The sequence below is a fragment of the Opisthocomus hoazin genome, chromosome 26 (genome assembly GCF_030867145.1).
Source record: "Opisthocomus hoazin isolate bOpiHoa1 chromosome 26, bOpiHoa1.hap1, whole genome shotgun sequence".
In the NCBI taxonomy this organism is placed as follows: Eukaryota; Metazoa; Chordata; class Aves; order Opisthocomiformes; family Opisthocomidae; genus Opisthocomus; species Opisthocomus hoazin.
In genome coordinates, this window is record NC_134439.1 from 6,310,454 (window position 1) to 6,325,793 (window position 15,340).

The 15,340-nt window shown below is 63.3% G+C and overlaps 1 protein-coding gene across 4 annotated transcripts; it reads right to left on the reverse strand.

The window, feature by feature from the left end:
• Positions 1 to 5,278: 5,278 nt before the first annotated feature.
• DCAKD (dephospho-CoA kinase domain containing) lies at positions 5,279 to 15,293 on the reverse strand. Of its 4 annotated transcripts, none has more exons than XM_075443480.1 (5): positions 14,007 to 14,028; positions 11,087 to 11,204; positions 8,989 to 9,192; positions 7,043 to 7,130; positions 5,279 to 6,330 (listed from the first exon to the last, which is right to left on the reverse strand). In XM_075443480.1, exons 2-5 carry the CDS (start codon positions 11,196 to 11,198, stop codon positions 6,045 to 6,047), a joined length of 690 nt encoding a protein of 229 aa, XP_075299595.1. In that variant the 5' UTR covers positions 11,199 to 11,204; positions 14,007 to 14,028; the 3' UTR covers positions 5,279 to 6,044. The 4 variants fall into 4 exon arrangements, with proteins under 4 accessions (XP_075299595.1, XP_075299596.1, XP_075299593.1 ...); XM_075443481.1 differs by lacking the exon at positions 14,007 to 14,028 and adding an exon at positions 13,191 to 13,233; XM_075443478.1 differs by lacking the exon at positions 14,007 to 14,028 and adding an exon at positions 11,283 to 11,333.
• Between the last annotated feature and the right edge of the window lie 47 nt (positions 15,294 to 15,340).

Here is a 15,340-nt window from a genome sequence, read left to right on the forward strand (position 1 = left end):
AACGACCCCCATGTTGGCCCATGCTGACGAGCCGGGGGAGGGAGCTGGCGTTCGCAAGCTGTTCCTGATGATTTTGGGTGCTGTCCCCAAAATCACGCCGTGCCTCAGGATGGGGCTTGGGAGGGGCAGTGGGAGGGGGATGCTCGGCTGTGGGCAGTGGGGGCAGGGCTGGGCCCTTGGCCCCCGACCAGGGTGGGCAGGACACCCTGGGGCAGTGGGAGACTGGGCTGCATGCGCTGGGGCAGAGCTGGGAAGATGGCCCGGTCTGCTGAGCTGCCACCTGGGGCTTCCTCTGCTGGTTCCCACCACCCTGGGGACATCCATCCACACATCCATCATCCATCCATCCATCCGTCCATCCGTCCATCCACCCATCCATCCACCCACTCACCCATCCATCCACCCATCCATCCATCCATCCATCCATCCATCCATCCATCCCTCCATCCATCCATCCCTCCATCCCTCCATCCATCCCTCCATCCATCCGTCCATCCATCCACCCACTGACCCACCAACCCATCCGTCCGTCCGTCCGTCCATCCATCCGTCCGTCCGTCCATCCGCCCATCCACCTGTCCATCCATCCATCCATCCGTCCATCCATCCATCCATCCACCCACGTCCTTGCACCCACGCATGCATCCATCCATGAACACATCCACATCTCCATGCATCCACATACCCACAGATCCCTCCCTCCGTCCCTCCGTTCCTCTGTCCCCCCCAGGTGTCCGTGCGTCCGTCCCTGCAGCCAGCACCCAGCCAGCTGGGAGCCCCGCAGCCCCTGGCCGTGCTGTCACCCGGTCCCAAGGGGGGACACCAGCCACCCCAGCCACGCAGCCTCCCGACCTGCCTCACTTCCATCCCTGGGAAAGGACACCACGACCACCTCATCGGGAGACAGAGGTGATTAAAAGGAGGAATTAACGAGGAGTTTTCCAGGCTGTGGGTGCCTGAGGAGATGCGGCAGCAGCACAGATCAGTGCAGGAGCAGGAGGAGGAACCACGGACCGACCCCAAGGTGGAGATGACCCCGGCAGGAGATGACGCTCACCTCTCCGTGCCAGGCTGGGCAGGAAACAGGCTCAAAACCCCCAGCGCTGGAGGTGCCTCTGGGCGGGGATGGGCTGGGAGGTGTCCAGTGCCCGTGTGCTGTCATGAGTGTGTCAGGGCTCAGCGGGCAGGGGACCGGCGCAGACACACGGAGATGTCCCCACTCAGCACAGAGCCCAGGAGACAAAGGACATGCGAGGATGGGGCTGCAGGAAGGAGGTGAGGGCGGGGCAGGTCCCAGCGCCCGGCCAGAGGTGGGCAGATAGTGCTGCTGGCTGGCTGCCTGACCACTGGCTGGTTGGCTGGTGGCCAGATGGCTACCTGGTGGGTTGGATGCACGGGTGGCTCATTGGCTGGTTGGACGCATGGATGGCTCGCTGGCTGGCTGGACGCATGGATGGCTCATTGGCTAGTTGGACGCATGGATGGCTTGTTGGCTGGTTGGACGCATGGATGGGTCATTGTCTGGTTCCATGCTTGGCTAGGAGTTGGCCACTTGGCTACCTGGCTAGCTGCTTGGCTAGAGGGCTGGTTGGCTGCCTGGCAGGTAGGTGACTGGCCAGCTGCTTGGCTGACTGGTTGGCCAACTGGCTGGTTGGCTTTAAGGCCAACTAGATGGCTGGTTGGCTGGCTGGTTGGCTAGCTAGCTGGCCAGTTGGTTGGCTGGGTGGCTGGTAGCTGAGTGGCTAGCTGGCAGGTGGCTAGCTGGTTGGCAAACTAGCTGGTTAGCTGGTTGGTAGTTGGCTAGCCAGTTGGCTGGCTGGCTAGCTGGCTAGGTGGTGGGTTGGCTGGCTGGTTGATAGGCTAGCTGGCCAGCTGGCTGACCAGTTGACCAACAGGCTGGTTGGCTAGCTAGCTGGTTGGCTGGCTGGCTAGTTGGACCAGCAGGCCAGTTTGCTAGCTGGCTGGTTGGCCACCTGACTGGTTGGCTGGCCAGTTGCCCCGGGGGCTAGCAGGCTGGCCAGCGGCGGCTGGGTCAGCCCCGGCCCCGGGGACGTCCCAGCCCAGCGCCAGCACCGTCCCTTGCCCAACGCGGGGAGCCCAGGTGCAGGTGGGGGGGGCAAGGTGAGGGTGGCACATCCCGTGTCCCTGTCCCTGTCCCTGTCCCGCTGCCTCTCATTACGGACGCGGCGGGGCCCGCCACCCTCCTGCCGTGCAGCAATTAAGGGCTGCCAACACCGCTGCTTAATTAGAGCCCAGCTGATGGGGCCGGCTGGTGAGTGACGGGAAATGGCTGCTCGCCTGGCAGCAGGACCCGGCCGCGGGAGGGGACCGCTCGGGGACTGCTGGGGACGTGTGCCCTGGTGGGCGCGGGGCTGGGAGTAGGGGGGACTTGGGCTGCTGGCACCGGCTGTGCTGTCCCCTGGGTGTCCCAGCGGGGAGGGGACAGGGTGTGACACAGCCAGTGACACTGGGTGACAGCCCACGGCATGCGCAGGGGGTGGCACCGGGGGGTATCCTGCGCGGTGACGGTGCGTGACACCCCAGGCCAGGCAGTGACGGTGACGCTGGGTGACGGCCCGTGGGCCACGCAGTGACAGCGGCACTGGGTGATACACTGCGGGAAGGCAGTGACGGTGACACTGGGTGACAGCCTGTGGGCCATGCAGTGACAGCAGCACTGAGTGATACACTGCGGGACAGCAGTGACAGTGACACTGGGTGACAGCCTGTGGGCCATGCAGTGACACAGCACTACGTGACAGCCCATGTGCCAGGCGCTGACGGTGACTCCGGGTGACAACCCACGGGAGCTGCAGTGACACGGCGTGGCAGCCGGCGGCCCCGCGGTGACAGTGACACCCTGCGCGCTGCGCGGTGACGCTGACACCGTGTGACACCCCAGGGAGCAACAGTGACACTGTGCAACACTGCGGGGCTGTGCGGCCGCGGTGTGACACGAGTGGGACTGTGCGGCCGCGGTGACACTGCGCGACGCCCCGGGGACCGTGCAGTGACAGTGACACCGTGCCACACTCCAGGGACCATGCAGAGATGGTGGCACCCGTGACACCGGGGGCCGTGCAGTGACACTGGTGCCACCGGTGCCACGCAGTGACACCACACTCAGCCCCCCTCGCCTGTTCCCCAGGGGGTCCCCCCTCAGCCCACCCGTGGGGACAGTCCCCACTGGGGGATGTCCCCCTGTCCCCACAGCCTGGGGGGACCGGCCAGCTCCAGGTCGTGTGCCCGGTGGGTGCTGGGGGACACGGCGCAGCGGCCTTGGGCTCTGCCGGCTCCCACCGGGGCCCACGCGGAGGCAGAAGCTGTGTCACGAGTGCAGGGGGGTCTCAGCCAGGGCGTCCCCCCCCGGGCTGGACACGCGATGCCCTTCGGGTCCCCTCCACCGCCATCGATTGAGCTGTCGATGTCACCCGCAGCCCGCGGAGCGCAGCCATCTGTCACCGGTGGGGAACGGCCGCGGGCTGAGCCACGCAGCCACCACCGCCACCGCAGCGGGTCCCACCAGCTCGTCCCCACTGGGTTTGGCCGGGGGGGGCCGGGAGCCGGACCCCGGCAGGGCGGCGGTGCCAGGGCGATGCTGGGGCTGGGTACAACACAGCACCCACGGGAGGGACATCGGCACCCACGTGAGGGTCATCACCAGCACCCACGGGAGGGACATCAGCACCCACGTGAGGGTCATCACCAGCACCCACGCGAGGGCCATCAGCACCCACGCGAGGGTCATCACCAGCACCCACGGGAGGGACATCAGCACCCACACGAGGGATGTCACCAGCACCCACGCGAGGGACATCAGCACCCATGGGAGGGACATCAGCACCCACGCGAGGGACGTCACCAGCACCCACGGGAGGGACTCGGTGGCCAAGCACCAGGCTCCAGAGCCCTTCCCGGCGGGTGCCACTGCCCGGGCACGCAGCCCACGCAGGGACCTCAACCCCCAGCTCAGCCCAGGGCACCAGGCACCCCCAAACCGGGCACCCCAAAGCCTCGCCGTCCCCCTGCAGTCCCTCGCTCCCTGGGCCCCGCTGCACTCGTTAGCGGCTGGCAAACGTCAGCAGGGCCGGAGCGAAGCCCCAGGTGCGGTGACGGTGCCCGTCTCGCTTTCTCCTTCCCCCCGGCCTCGTCGCAGCCCCGTTGCCCGCGGAGGCGGCGAGCCGGGAGGGAGGAAGGCGACCAGAGCTGATCTCAGCTGCGCCCGTCCTGCCCCAGCCCCGCCTGACGGCTGCGAGGGACCCCCAGCACCGCCGCCGCGACGAAGGGAGCGTTCGAAAGCAGGGGAGGGGACCAGCGGGGGGGACATCGCTCGCGTGCGGCTCCCTCCAGCGCTGCCTGAGAAGTTGGGGTACCCAGGGCAGGCGCCCCGGCTCAGGGATGCTCTCCTGCGGCTGCCTGGGGACCACCGGGTCTCCCCTGGGGTGCTCAGAGGAGGGTGGGGAGCTGGGAAGGGTGCCCAGCCCCAAAAAGCACGGGGCGGGTGGGCAGGGCTGTGACACCCTGGGGGAAGTCCCTGCGCCCAAAGGCTGGCGCTGGGGACAGCGAGGATGCTGCGTCCCTGCCCGCCGGGCCAGGCAGCCCAGGCCGGAGGGTGGGCAGGGGGATGGGAGCTCGCGCGTCCCGGGGGACCCCGGGGACCCCTGCATGCAGGCAGGAGGTGGGCAGGGGCTGGCACCCCACCTTCCTCAAAATGAGGGGACAGCGGGGTGGCAGCAGGACAGGGCCATCCCGGGGGGGGGGAGAAGCGCTGACACAGCGAGCCCCAGGACGGCGTCCCGGGAAGCCGGAGCCGCAGCGTGCGGTGCTGGGAGCCGCCACGGAGCCATCGCCCCCGCCAAGGAGCTGGGAGCCGGGGTTGACGCCCCGCGAAGCTCCCTGGGAGCGGGGAAAGGCACGAGCGCGCTCGGCAGCTCTGCCGGCACACGGTGAACTTTACCGAGCGCGGCCGTGCCCGGCCCAGGAGCGCCCTGGGAGCGGGCCAGCCAAGAGCAGCGCTCGCAGGCCGCGGAGCCGCGCCGAGCCGGCTGCCGTCCGGCGCTGTATGAAAACGAACGCGAAGAGGCAGCGCCCGCTTCGCCCGGACTCGCGCTCTCCCGTGGGGAAGCTGCCGCCGAAGGAACACCCCAACAGCAGAAATGGTCCCAGGCCTCAGCCTGCGCCGGGGACGTGTCAGACCCCTCCGGCTCCAAAGCCCAGGGTGACCCCTGAGCGATGGGCGCAGAAACAGAGGGTGGGAGGGAGGGCGAGCAGCCAGCTGAACACCGAACCCACGTGAAATGAGGCGCTACCTGTCCCCCCCCCAGCAGATTTAACACCTTTCTGCTAAAAACAAACTGAGGCACAGGAAGTTCCGTCTGAACATGAGGAAGAACTTCTTCCCTCTGAGGGTGACGGAGCACTGGAACAGGCTGCCCAGAGAGGCTGTGGAGTCTCCTTCTCTGGAGATATTCAAGACCTGCCTGGACAAGGTCCTGTGCAGCCTGCTCTGGGTGACCCTGCTTGGGCAGGGGGGTTGGACTGGGTGACCCACAGAGGTCCCTTCCAACCCCTACTATTCTGTGATACTCTGTGATAAATCAGCGTGAAAGAAGGGGAAATCCCATGTCTAAGTTCAGATTAGCCGGGGCTGCGAGGTAGAAGACGACCAACCTGGGGACACCTGCTAGCAGAAACAGGACCCCAAGAGGACACCTCCTCCCCCCCAGGGAAAAGATCATCCTGGAAGATATTAAAGTGCCGAAATTCACTGAAGTCCCACCGTACAGACCCACCAGAGCCTCATCCCCGCCACGGGTCCCATCCCACGGGAACAGCCGGGGGGCAAGAACCTGAGAGGGAAGGGAGGAGAGGGGAGACGGGGCCGGAAAACCCCCCTGCTACGTTCACCTTGGGAAGTCTGCAAGGAGACGCCTCATCCCGCTGTCTGCATTCAGCTGGCAAAGCTCATTAAGAGAGGTGGCCTTGCACTGCCCTTTTCAAACCTGGAAATTCAGGCCTCTTCCATGACAAAAAGGAAAGGTGAATTAAGACACGAAACGCCGGAGGAGGAGGTACACCAGCCCTCCGAGCGCGGCGACAACCGTGCCGGCCGCCAGCCGTGCCCAGAGGAAATCCAGGGAAGCCTCGAGGCGGGTGTGCAGGCTCAGGACCTGCCGGCGCGTGCTCTCCCGCTCCCCGGAGTTGTCGATGACGTGACTCGCCAATTTGCGCTTCTCGCCCAGCGGTAGCTGGGAGGCGATGCGAGCTTCGGCCTCCGCCTGGGACAGCCCGTTCCTCTTCATCAGCCGAGAGAGCTGCGTCGGCGGGTCGCTGCCGGGACAGGAGGGCGGCACTGAGATGGGGGCGTGGGACGGAAGAGGGGGTTTCCCTGCCTTCCTCAGCATGAGGGGGAAATGCCGGGGTAAACGGGGGTGGGGGGAGACGTGCCCTGCTTTAGCACTGGAACAGGCTGCCCAGGGAGGTTGTGGAGTCTCCTTCTCTGGAGATATTCAAGACCCGACTGGACAAGGTCCTGTGCAGCCTGCTCTGGGTGACCCTGCTTCGGCAGGAGGGTTGGACTAGATGACTCACAGAGGTCCCTTCCAACCCCTACTATTCTGTGATTCTGTGATTCTGTGATTTCAGATCCGGCGCAGGCATCCCGCGCTGGGAGCAGGGGAGCCGGCGCCTGCAGCGCTGCCCGGGCTGACCCCGCTGCGTGTTTTCGGCATTCCCACGGCCCACAACCCCGGGGCAGCGCCCCAAACCTGCCCCAGCCACGGGAGCACAGGTTGGGGAAGGCCCAAAGACAGCCATTGCCCCCCGTACGATGGTGCCAGGTTTTGAGAAAACCTCTGTAAGCAGCCCCTGGCACACGAGGATAAAGGAGGCCGTCGCTTCTCACGCCTACGGAAAAGAAGCGGCGTTCTCGAAAGGCTTCGCACCAGGGCTGCGGCTGAACCCTCCCCGCAGCGGGAGGGACGCGACCGTCCCCTCCAGGCTCTCGATGAGGCGGCAGCGTCCCTGTCCTCGTGGCACTTACCAGTAAACCAAGACCGTGTATTTCATAAACTTGGTCAATCTGTTGGTCTCAAAGAGCAGAGGGATGTCAAGGATCACGTAGCGGTAGCCTGCAAAAGTGACAGCACCCCCCAAAAAAAGGCACAGGGTTACTCCGACTCCCAAACCCCTCGTGCTGCGCGCGCCGCGAAGCAAGCGGGAGAGCTCCCCGGCGCTGCGACCACAGCCGAGAGGAGAGCAGAGCCTGCTCGCCCTCCTCCTCGCGGAGGGAGGAAATGGTTTCGTTCCAAGTTTCCAGCAGAAAAAAAAAAAAGAAAACCAAACAAAAAAAGCAAACCCTAACCTGGATGATCTCAGACCAAAGGTGAAGCTGCAGAAATATAATGAGGAGCTGAAACAAGGAGCTGAAATGAAAGCGGCTGCGCCCGGCTGCGAGAGCGGCAGCCACGCCGCCGTCTCTGGCCTCTCCAGGGGAGCAGTGCCTGCAGCAGGATTTGCTCTCCTCTCCTTCCCTTGTCCAAGACTTCGCCGGGCTGCAGCCATCTGAGCCAACGTTTCCCAGCTCAGTTTCCTTCCCTTTTCAGAAAGCTTTGGCTAAAGAGCTCCATTTTTCCAAGGAAACCCCTGCAGGCCTCTCCCAGCTGCGATGCTGAAACGCGGGGGTGCCTCCAGGCGCAGCCCCGCGGCCTGAAACCTCACCAAAACTGGCCAGGTTTGGCTGAAAACCGCCGTCGCCAGGCGGAGCAGCCGGCAGAGCAGAGCTCGTAACGGCCGGCTGCCGACCCACCGGACCCCGCAGCCCACCCCAGGCTCCCCGCACACCCCTGCCCTTCACAACACCCCGGGCAGCGTCTGGGGACGTCAGGGTGTGAGCAAGGGCAGGGGAAAGCTGCAAGTCAGGACCTCCCTCCCCCGTGTGCGCCCCACAGGGACCCCCCCAGTTCTGCTGGCGTCCCCTCGTTACAACCCAACCCCCCCAGCTGAGATGGCCACGGCAATAAAGCCTTGACAAAGACATCGCCGTCCAACAAGCCCAGAGAGAATTCTGGCTGCCCTGCGGTTTGATCGATAAGAGCTTGCCTTGCACAGCAACCCTCAGAGACAGGATCCAGCCATCCCAAATCATTAAAACCTGACTAATGAGGACAAAGCAGCCTGCTGAAGCCACGCAGCTCTCTCGCCGAGGGGCAGGACGGCATCCGCCGCCCGAGCGTGCAGCCCTGGGTTCCAGACTCCATCTTTGGCTCCCAGCTTTCCTGCCTGTTGCTTCCTTGGCGCTTTCTCTTCCTCCTCCTCCTCCTCCTCCTCCTCCTCCCCCTTGCCCCGCAGCAGAGCACGGCCCCTGCAGTGCCCCGGCACAGGCCTATTCAGCTGTCACAGGGCTCAGCTTTGATAAGCGCCACAAAACCAGACTGACTCTATTAAGACATCCTTCTGTCTACATGGAGACCTCCAGAACAGCTGGTGATCTTATCTGGCATTTGATGAGACCAAGTTTGACAGCTGTATTTGTTCTATTTATCAGGGGGGAAAGCGGGACTTTGGAAACCACAGCTGTCAGCCCATTTCTCACCTTATCGAGACTAAAAGGGCTCCGCAGCTTTCACTGCAGCCCAGTGAGCCTGGGGGCAGGGAAGCAGATTTGGCCATTTTGGAAGGTATGACATTCTCCGGCACGTAATCTCAGAAGAGGCCTCACAAGGCTTTGCTCTGGCCCTACAGATGTACTTTAAACCAGAGAAGAAGCAGGTGGTGAAGGGCAGCAGTGAAAGGCGGGCACGAATCCTCCAAAGGCCAGCGCGAAAGGCCACCGGTGGCAGAGCACAAAGGCCGTCACTCAGCGCCGGTTCCCTTGCTCCCTCCCCGTCTCTCTCCCCACGTTAAGCAGCAAAGGCAGAGCGAGCGGGGACGCCGCGGCCGAGCCGGAGCCCCGCTGTGCCGGGGCACCAGAACTGCCCGGCCTCGTACCTAGCACAAAGTACTTCAAGACCTGCTTCAGCATCTCCTTCTGGATCTCCGGGTGGGTGATGGAGTTCAGCAGCTGCCGTTTCTCCGGGTGGGAGAAGATGATGTTTCCTAGAGCCTCGCGATTGATCTCTCCGTTCTCCAAGAGGATCTCGGTGCCGAAGTAACGCACGATCCGCCGATAGGCCGTGAAGTGGGGCTGCACCACTGAGAACATCAAACAGCTGAGGTTAGAGCCGGTTCTACAGCGCAGTCAGTGTTTGCATCAGCAATCGCCCTCAGATGGGTTCTGTTCGTTAAATAACCGAGCTGATTCTCCTCGGCGGGCAGCACATCTGCCTGCCAGCACACGCTGCACCGAGCCCGGCGCGGCTCCGCGTCGCAGCCCGGCAGACGCCTGGCATCGGTGCCGCAGGAACGCGTCCGCAAAAAAAACCCCTCTCAGCCCAAGGTCCCTTCGAGGGCTGAAGCCCAAGAGATGGAAGCATCCTGCGAACGGGGCTGGGAGTCAGCCGGGCGGGCGGGGGGACTCGCCGAGGGCCACCAGCCAAGGGACGGGGCTGCGCCGATCCCCGCTGCCCGCGGCACGAGGAGTCGAGCGGGGGGAGCCGAAAGGGACAGGGACAGCATCAGGTTTATCTGAGCTGGGAACTTCAGCGCTCGGTGAATAGAGCCTGGCTGCGGCGAGGCGGCTCGGGCTGCTGCTGCGGTTTTTTACCGTCTTTCTCCTGTTACCAAATTCTTCATGAGAAGGAACACAGAAACCCTCCGAGAGATCAGTTCCCGGCAGGTATTTGCAGGGACTCTGACCTTACGCTAGCGTATAATTTTGAAGCCACCAAAAAATCACCAGCGAAAAGGATGCAGTAATAAAACCATAATTAAGCCCAAGCTGAGGCTAACCACAGAGAATGACAGACTGTACATAATTTTCTCTCCAAAATCCAGGAACATTGCCACAGGTTGTAACCTCAGGCCAACCTAATAAAAGTCTTTAAGACCAATTTCTTCCTCCCGCGGAATTCCACATGGAGGCAGTTTCAGGAGGGGCGGAATCCATACAGTAAACAAACACACATAAAAAAGGAATCGGAGAAAAACGAAGCGATTGGTAGAAACCCGACGCTGAGTATCTGTAGTGCTTTCCTATTGTCTCCGAGCGCTTTCAGCACCTCCAGCAAATTTTCCGCACCTCGAGGGGAATTACAGCGCAATAAAACATCAAGAGCATCACAGCTCTAGGTGGCTACAGGGCAAGTTCTTCCCCAAACAGAAAAGCGCAGGCACTTCCAAATGACAGCGCCCGCACCACCGCTCAGCTGCAGACCCCAGACCTTCCGCATACAGAGTCAGCAGCGCTTCCTGCAGCGAGCGCCGCTCTCCTCGTTATCCCGGCGCTACGGAGGGGTTCACGTCTCGCCCCGCACTGCGCGGGTGAGCGGGGAGAGCGGGCTCTGCTCCGGTTCCGCTGAGGCAGCAGGTCTGGAGCTCTGGGCCCGTTCTGCGGCCAGGCCAGCACGTTTCCCGAGCAGCGCCAGGCAGGTGCTGTGCAGCAGCACGGACCAAATCCCCTCTGCTCTGGGATATTTGGCGCCTCTTTTTCTCGGGCGCATGAAGACACGAGTGATTTGGTGGAACAACCTCGGTGTTCACAGCCGAGCAACACCCACCCCAGAGGGGAATTCTCCTTCAGGCGTGTCAGTGGTCCCACCTCACGCAGCCACGTCACATGGTGGGTGTCGTGGCGCTGAGGGGGAACACCAGATCAGCCGAGGGAACGCGCTTTGCAGACAACCACATGGACTTTGCCCAGAGTTGGCTTTCAGAGCTGAGACACACTGCACTCCAGGAGAGAGAAGCTCCGGGCAAGATCTCCCCACGGTGTTTGTTATGACAGGATCCTATTTTTTTTTTCTTTATTAAAAATATATCCTCGTCCCAGTCCCCCTGAGACAGCCGCTCCGCCAGCCTCCTTGGCTGGGGAACGGGAGGGAAGCGCTTGTCCAGCGTACCCAGAGCCCCCTCTGCCGCCTGCGCTCCCAGCGCCCAGCCCGGTTGTCAGGGGAACCTCGGCGAGAAAGAGCAGCGCTGCAAAACTCACCCTCCCTGGCAATGACATCGGCATCGACCACGGCACAGCCCAGTTCCCGCAGTACGGCCACCACCGTGCTCTTCCCCGACGCGATTCCACCCGAGAGTCCAACCAGGAACATCGCGCTCTGAAACGCAAAGAGAAGAGCTCGACAACACGCCCGGACAGGGCCGGTTTGCTCACGCTGTGCACAGCAAATATTTACCCCACACAGGCGACTCCATTCAAAGCTCATTTTCACACGTTCTCCGGGCATCACCGAGAATTCATGACGATGCCGGCACCCCTCTGAGCTGGGTACCCCTGTTTTACAGGCTGCAGAACGGTGCTGGGCTACACGAGGCTTCCCTGGACGCTGCTAACTCTGCACACGCGCTCATCCAGGCCGGTCACCTGCAGCTCCCCCCAGCTCGCTCCCCTTCAGCATCCGCACCCGTCCAGCCGCAGTCGAACCAGAAATCAGAGGACGTTCCTGGCGGGGTTGTCGAGGGTGACCCAGGATCCGTGACAACGGGGAAGATTTCAGACAACATCTCAGCCTGGACCGAGAAACGCGAGGACGGAGAGGGAGAGCCCTGCTTGGGCTCTACAGCCGGGGTGCAAGAGGAGATGAGATCCCTCCGCCAGAACCGGGACGCAGAGCACACAAGCCCGTAAGGAAATCGCATCCCTGCACTACCTGGAAGGGAGCACAGTCACCGGCAGCCAACGGACACGAGAAATCACAGCTCTGAGCAGCAAACTTGCATCTGTCAGCGTGCAAACGTGGCACCAAACACAGGGTCTGCGCTTGCTGATGGCCTCGAGGCTGGGAGGATGCTGGTAACCCCCCGGCCAGCCCGGAGCAGACGACGTCTCTCACGGTTTCTGCACTGAGATCTCTCCACACTCAACCCAAAACCTGCAACTCTCTAAATTCTGCCTGCACCCATTCACAGAACCACAGAATCCCAGCATGTTGGGGGTTGGAAGGGCCCTCTGGGGGTCACCCAGCCCAACCCCCTGCCCAAGCAGGGTCACCCACAGCAGGTTGCACAGCACCGCGGCCAGGCAGGGCTGGAATATCTCCAGAGAAGGAGACTCCACAGCCTCCCTGGGCAGCCTGGGCCAGGGCTCCGTCACCCTCAGAGGGAAGAAGTTCTTCCTCGGGTTCAGCTGGAGCTTCCTCTGCTTCAGTTTGTGCCCGTTGCCCCTTGTCCTGTCGCTGGGCACCACTGGAAAGAGTCTGGCCCCATCCTCCTGACACCCACTGACACTGCAGATATTTAGAGGCATTTCTAAGGTCCCCTCTCAGCCTTCTCTTCTCCAGGCTGAACAAGCCCAGCTCCCTCAGCCTCTCCTTGTAGGAGAGATGCTCCAGTCCCCTCCTCATCCTCATAGCCCTCCGCTGGGCTCTCTCCAGTAGCTCCTCATCTTTCTTGAACTAGGGAGCCCAGCACTGGACACAGCACTGCAGATGGGGCCTCACTAGGGCAGAGTAGAGGGGGAGGAGAACCTCCCTCTACCTGCTGGCCACACTCCTCTGAATGCACCCCAGGATCCCATTGGCCTTCTTGGCACCCAGGGCACGCTGCTGGCTCATGTCAACTTCTTCACCGAGAGGCTCAGCGACGCAGCGGCAGCTCTGGACAGGAGTGGGGATGCCTGCGAGCAAGGCGGTGTCTGCATCCCTGACAACGCAACAGCCACGGCAGGACGGGAAAGCACGAGTGCTGCGGGACCTGGGCAGCCCTGGCAGTGTGGGGAACAGACCCCACGGACCAGCACTGGTCCCAGCCAAGGGCATCCAGGGCTTTGTGCAGCCGAATCCTGCAATTCCGCAAGGACAGAGCCCCCAACTTTGCTGTCACCTCGTCTGGGGCGATGCCACCGTCACAGAAGAGGAGCCTGATGCTCCCAAGCCCCAGCTTGAGGCTATTGCCCGTTGCATCTGGGAAGAAACCGGCTCTGTCACCTCTGGCCAGGAGCCGCAGGCGTCTGTAGACACCCGTCAGCTTCCTCCTGCCCAGAGGGAGGGAGGCCCAGCCCCCGCCGCCTCTCCCGGTGAGCCACGTACCCCCAGACCCCACCACCCCGGTAACCATCGCCCTGCCTAACCCGGTTCTGGTCACACCTCTCTCCAGACACCACAGCCACCAGTCCCCAAGAACTCCGTGTGTACAGGAACCGGGAACCTACTGCCCACACCGTCCCCCACGGTGAACGGGGACCGCGCCGCTTTGCACCCAAGGACAGCAGCTAGAACACGGGCCTGCGGGACGGCTGAAGATGGGCAAAACCACAGCACTGCTTCCTTTTTGCTAGGAAAAAAAGAAAAGACACTTTTGTCATAACTGGGTCCTGCGAACAGGACACAGACCCGCGGCCTGGGGGTGGATAAGGCCTGGGGCAGCCGGAGGCAATTCGGCAGAGGGAGGAACCAGGAGTTAGAGCAAAAGCCAGCAGCACCCACCAGCCGCGTCGCAAAGCGACTTCGCTTCGTGGCTGCCGAGAGCCGCCGCCAGCCCGCAGCAGCACCGCGGGCTCCCCTCCCCTTGGAGACGCCAGGCGAGCAGACGGGGTTAACTCCAGCAACGGCGAGGGGGAATTCAACAGAAATCAGAACGGACACCTACAACAAACATCGGTGCTTTGCGGGAGGCTGACATAAATCCCGAGCTTTGTTGCCAAGCAAGCACCCGGTCCCCACGGGGAGCCTTTCCCGGCACTACGGTGGGCTCGGCGCGACAGAGGGGCTGTTGATTTATCACAGCAGGTGAAAACCCAGCCCTCCCCGGCAGGATTTTGTGCACCTTCTCCAACCGCCTGCAAGAGCTCACGCCGTGCGCGGACAACCAGCCCTCCGCTGCGCAGGGGCAGAGGCTCCACTCCCGTGTTTTTTTAAAATGACATAAAAATCTCCCCTGCCGACGTAAACGCAAGGTTTTACCTGCAGTAACCCCGACGCTCTGGCCTCCAGCCCCAGCTGGGACTGGGTCCCAACGAACCCCGCTATTTCTGTCCCTCCGCCGCATACCTGGCAGGCAGGCGGGCGTTACTGCAGGGGTAAAGGAGCACTTGGAAGGGGTAAAGGAGCACGTGGAAGGGTTACTCTAGAAACGGCAGCCAAGCGGGGTTTGAAAACACTTGTTTTGTCACAGGGCCTGTACAGATATGAGATCCACAGGGCGAGGTATAAATGTTTAACGGGCTTGGGTTTGAACTGTACACAAGGGTGGAGAGGCCAGCCTGCTCCTGCAGGTGTTACAGGCAGGAGCCAGAACCAGTTTTTCCCCAAAATACACAGTTTATTTGGTGTATTTCGCCCATGCCAACTAACTCGAATGCAGGGAAAGCCGAAATGCGAGCCGCAGGGGCTGGTCGGACCGGAAAACTCGGCGAGCTGTTCCTGCTGTGAGGAACGCTGCCCTGGGAGACGCGACCCGGAGCCCCGAGGAAGCGGCTTCGAAAGCCTGAGGTGCCCAACCCCCCCCTGCGTCCCAGCTCCTCTGGTTCTCAAGCACGGCCCAAGCCACTGGCGGGGCCGAGGGCAGAGCCGCGAGGCGTCCGCCATCGCCCCGCGACACCCAGCCCTCCGCCTGCTCCCAACCTCAGCTGCAGCCGCGGCCTGGCGCGGTCACAGACCGGGGCTTTGCCTCGAGGGGACTGACATTGAAAGGAAAAATCACAAAACCCATCGTCGCAACAGGGGGAAGCCGCCCCCGCAGCCAGCACCCCCGGGGCCTTCCTGCCGGTACCGACCCAGGCCCCGCGCTGGCGGCCGGCACCGGACCGGGCCCTGGCTGCGAAGCGACGCCTCCCGCTGGTCCCGGGCCCGGCCCCGGGCCGTGGCCACCCCCGCGGCCTCCCCCGGGCCCGGGCTGTCCCCGCGGCTCCTGCCCGGAGCCTGAGGCACGGCCCGCGGGGGGTCAGGGCGGGGGCGAGGGCCGGAGCGGGGCCCCTCACGGCGCCCTCACCCACTCACCCTCTGCCGGGCTTCACACGCGGCGCAGCGTCCCGCGCCTCTATTGGCTGGTGGGAAGAGGGTGTTCCTCTCTCAGCCAATCGACGCCGACCTCATTGGGCTCGGCCCGCCCCCTCGGGCAGGAAGCGGGTGGGGGGCGAGGACACCGCAGCCTCGGTGCGGGACGGGGGGACGGAGCGGGCGGAGAGGGCTCTCCGGTACGGCGGGTGGCCCCGCACGGCTGCCCCGGTGCGAGAGAGCCCTCCCGCCCCCGGAGCCCCACCCCGGGCCGCCCCCAGAGGCCGACGGGAACTGTAGTC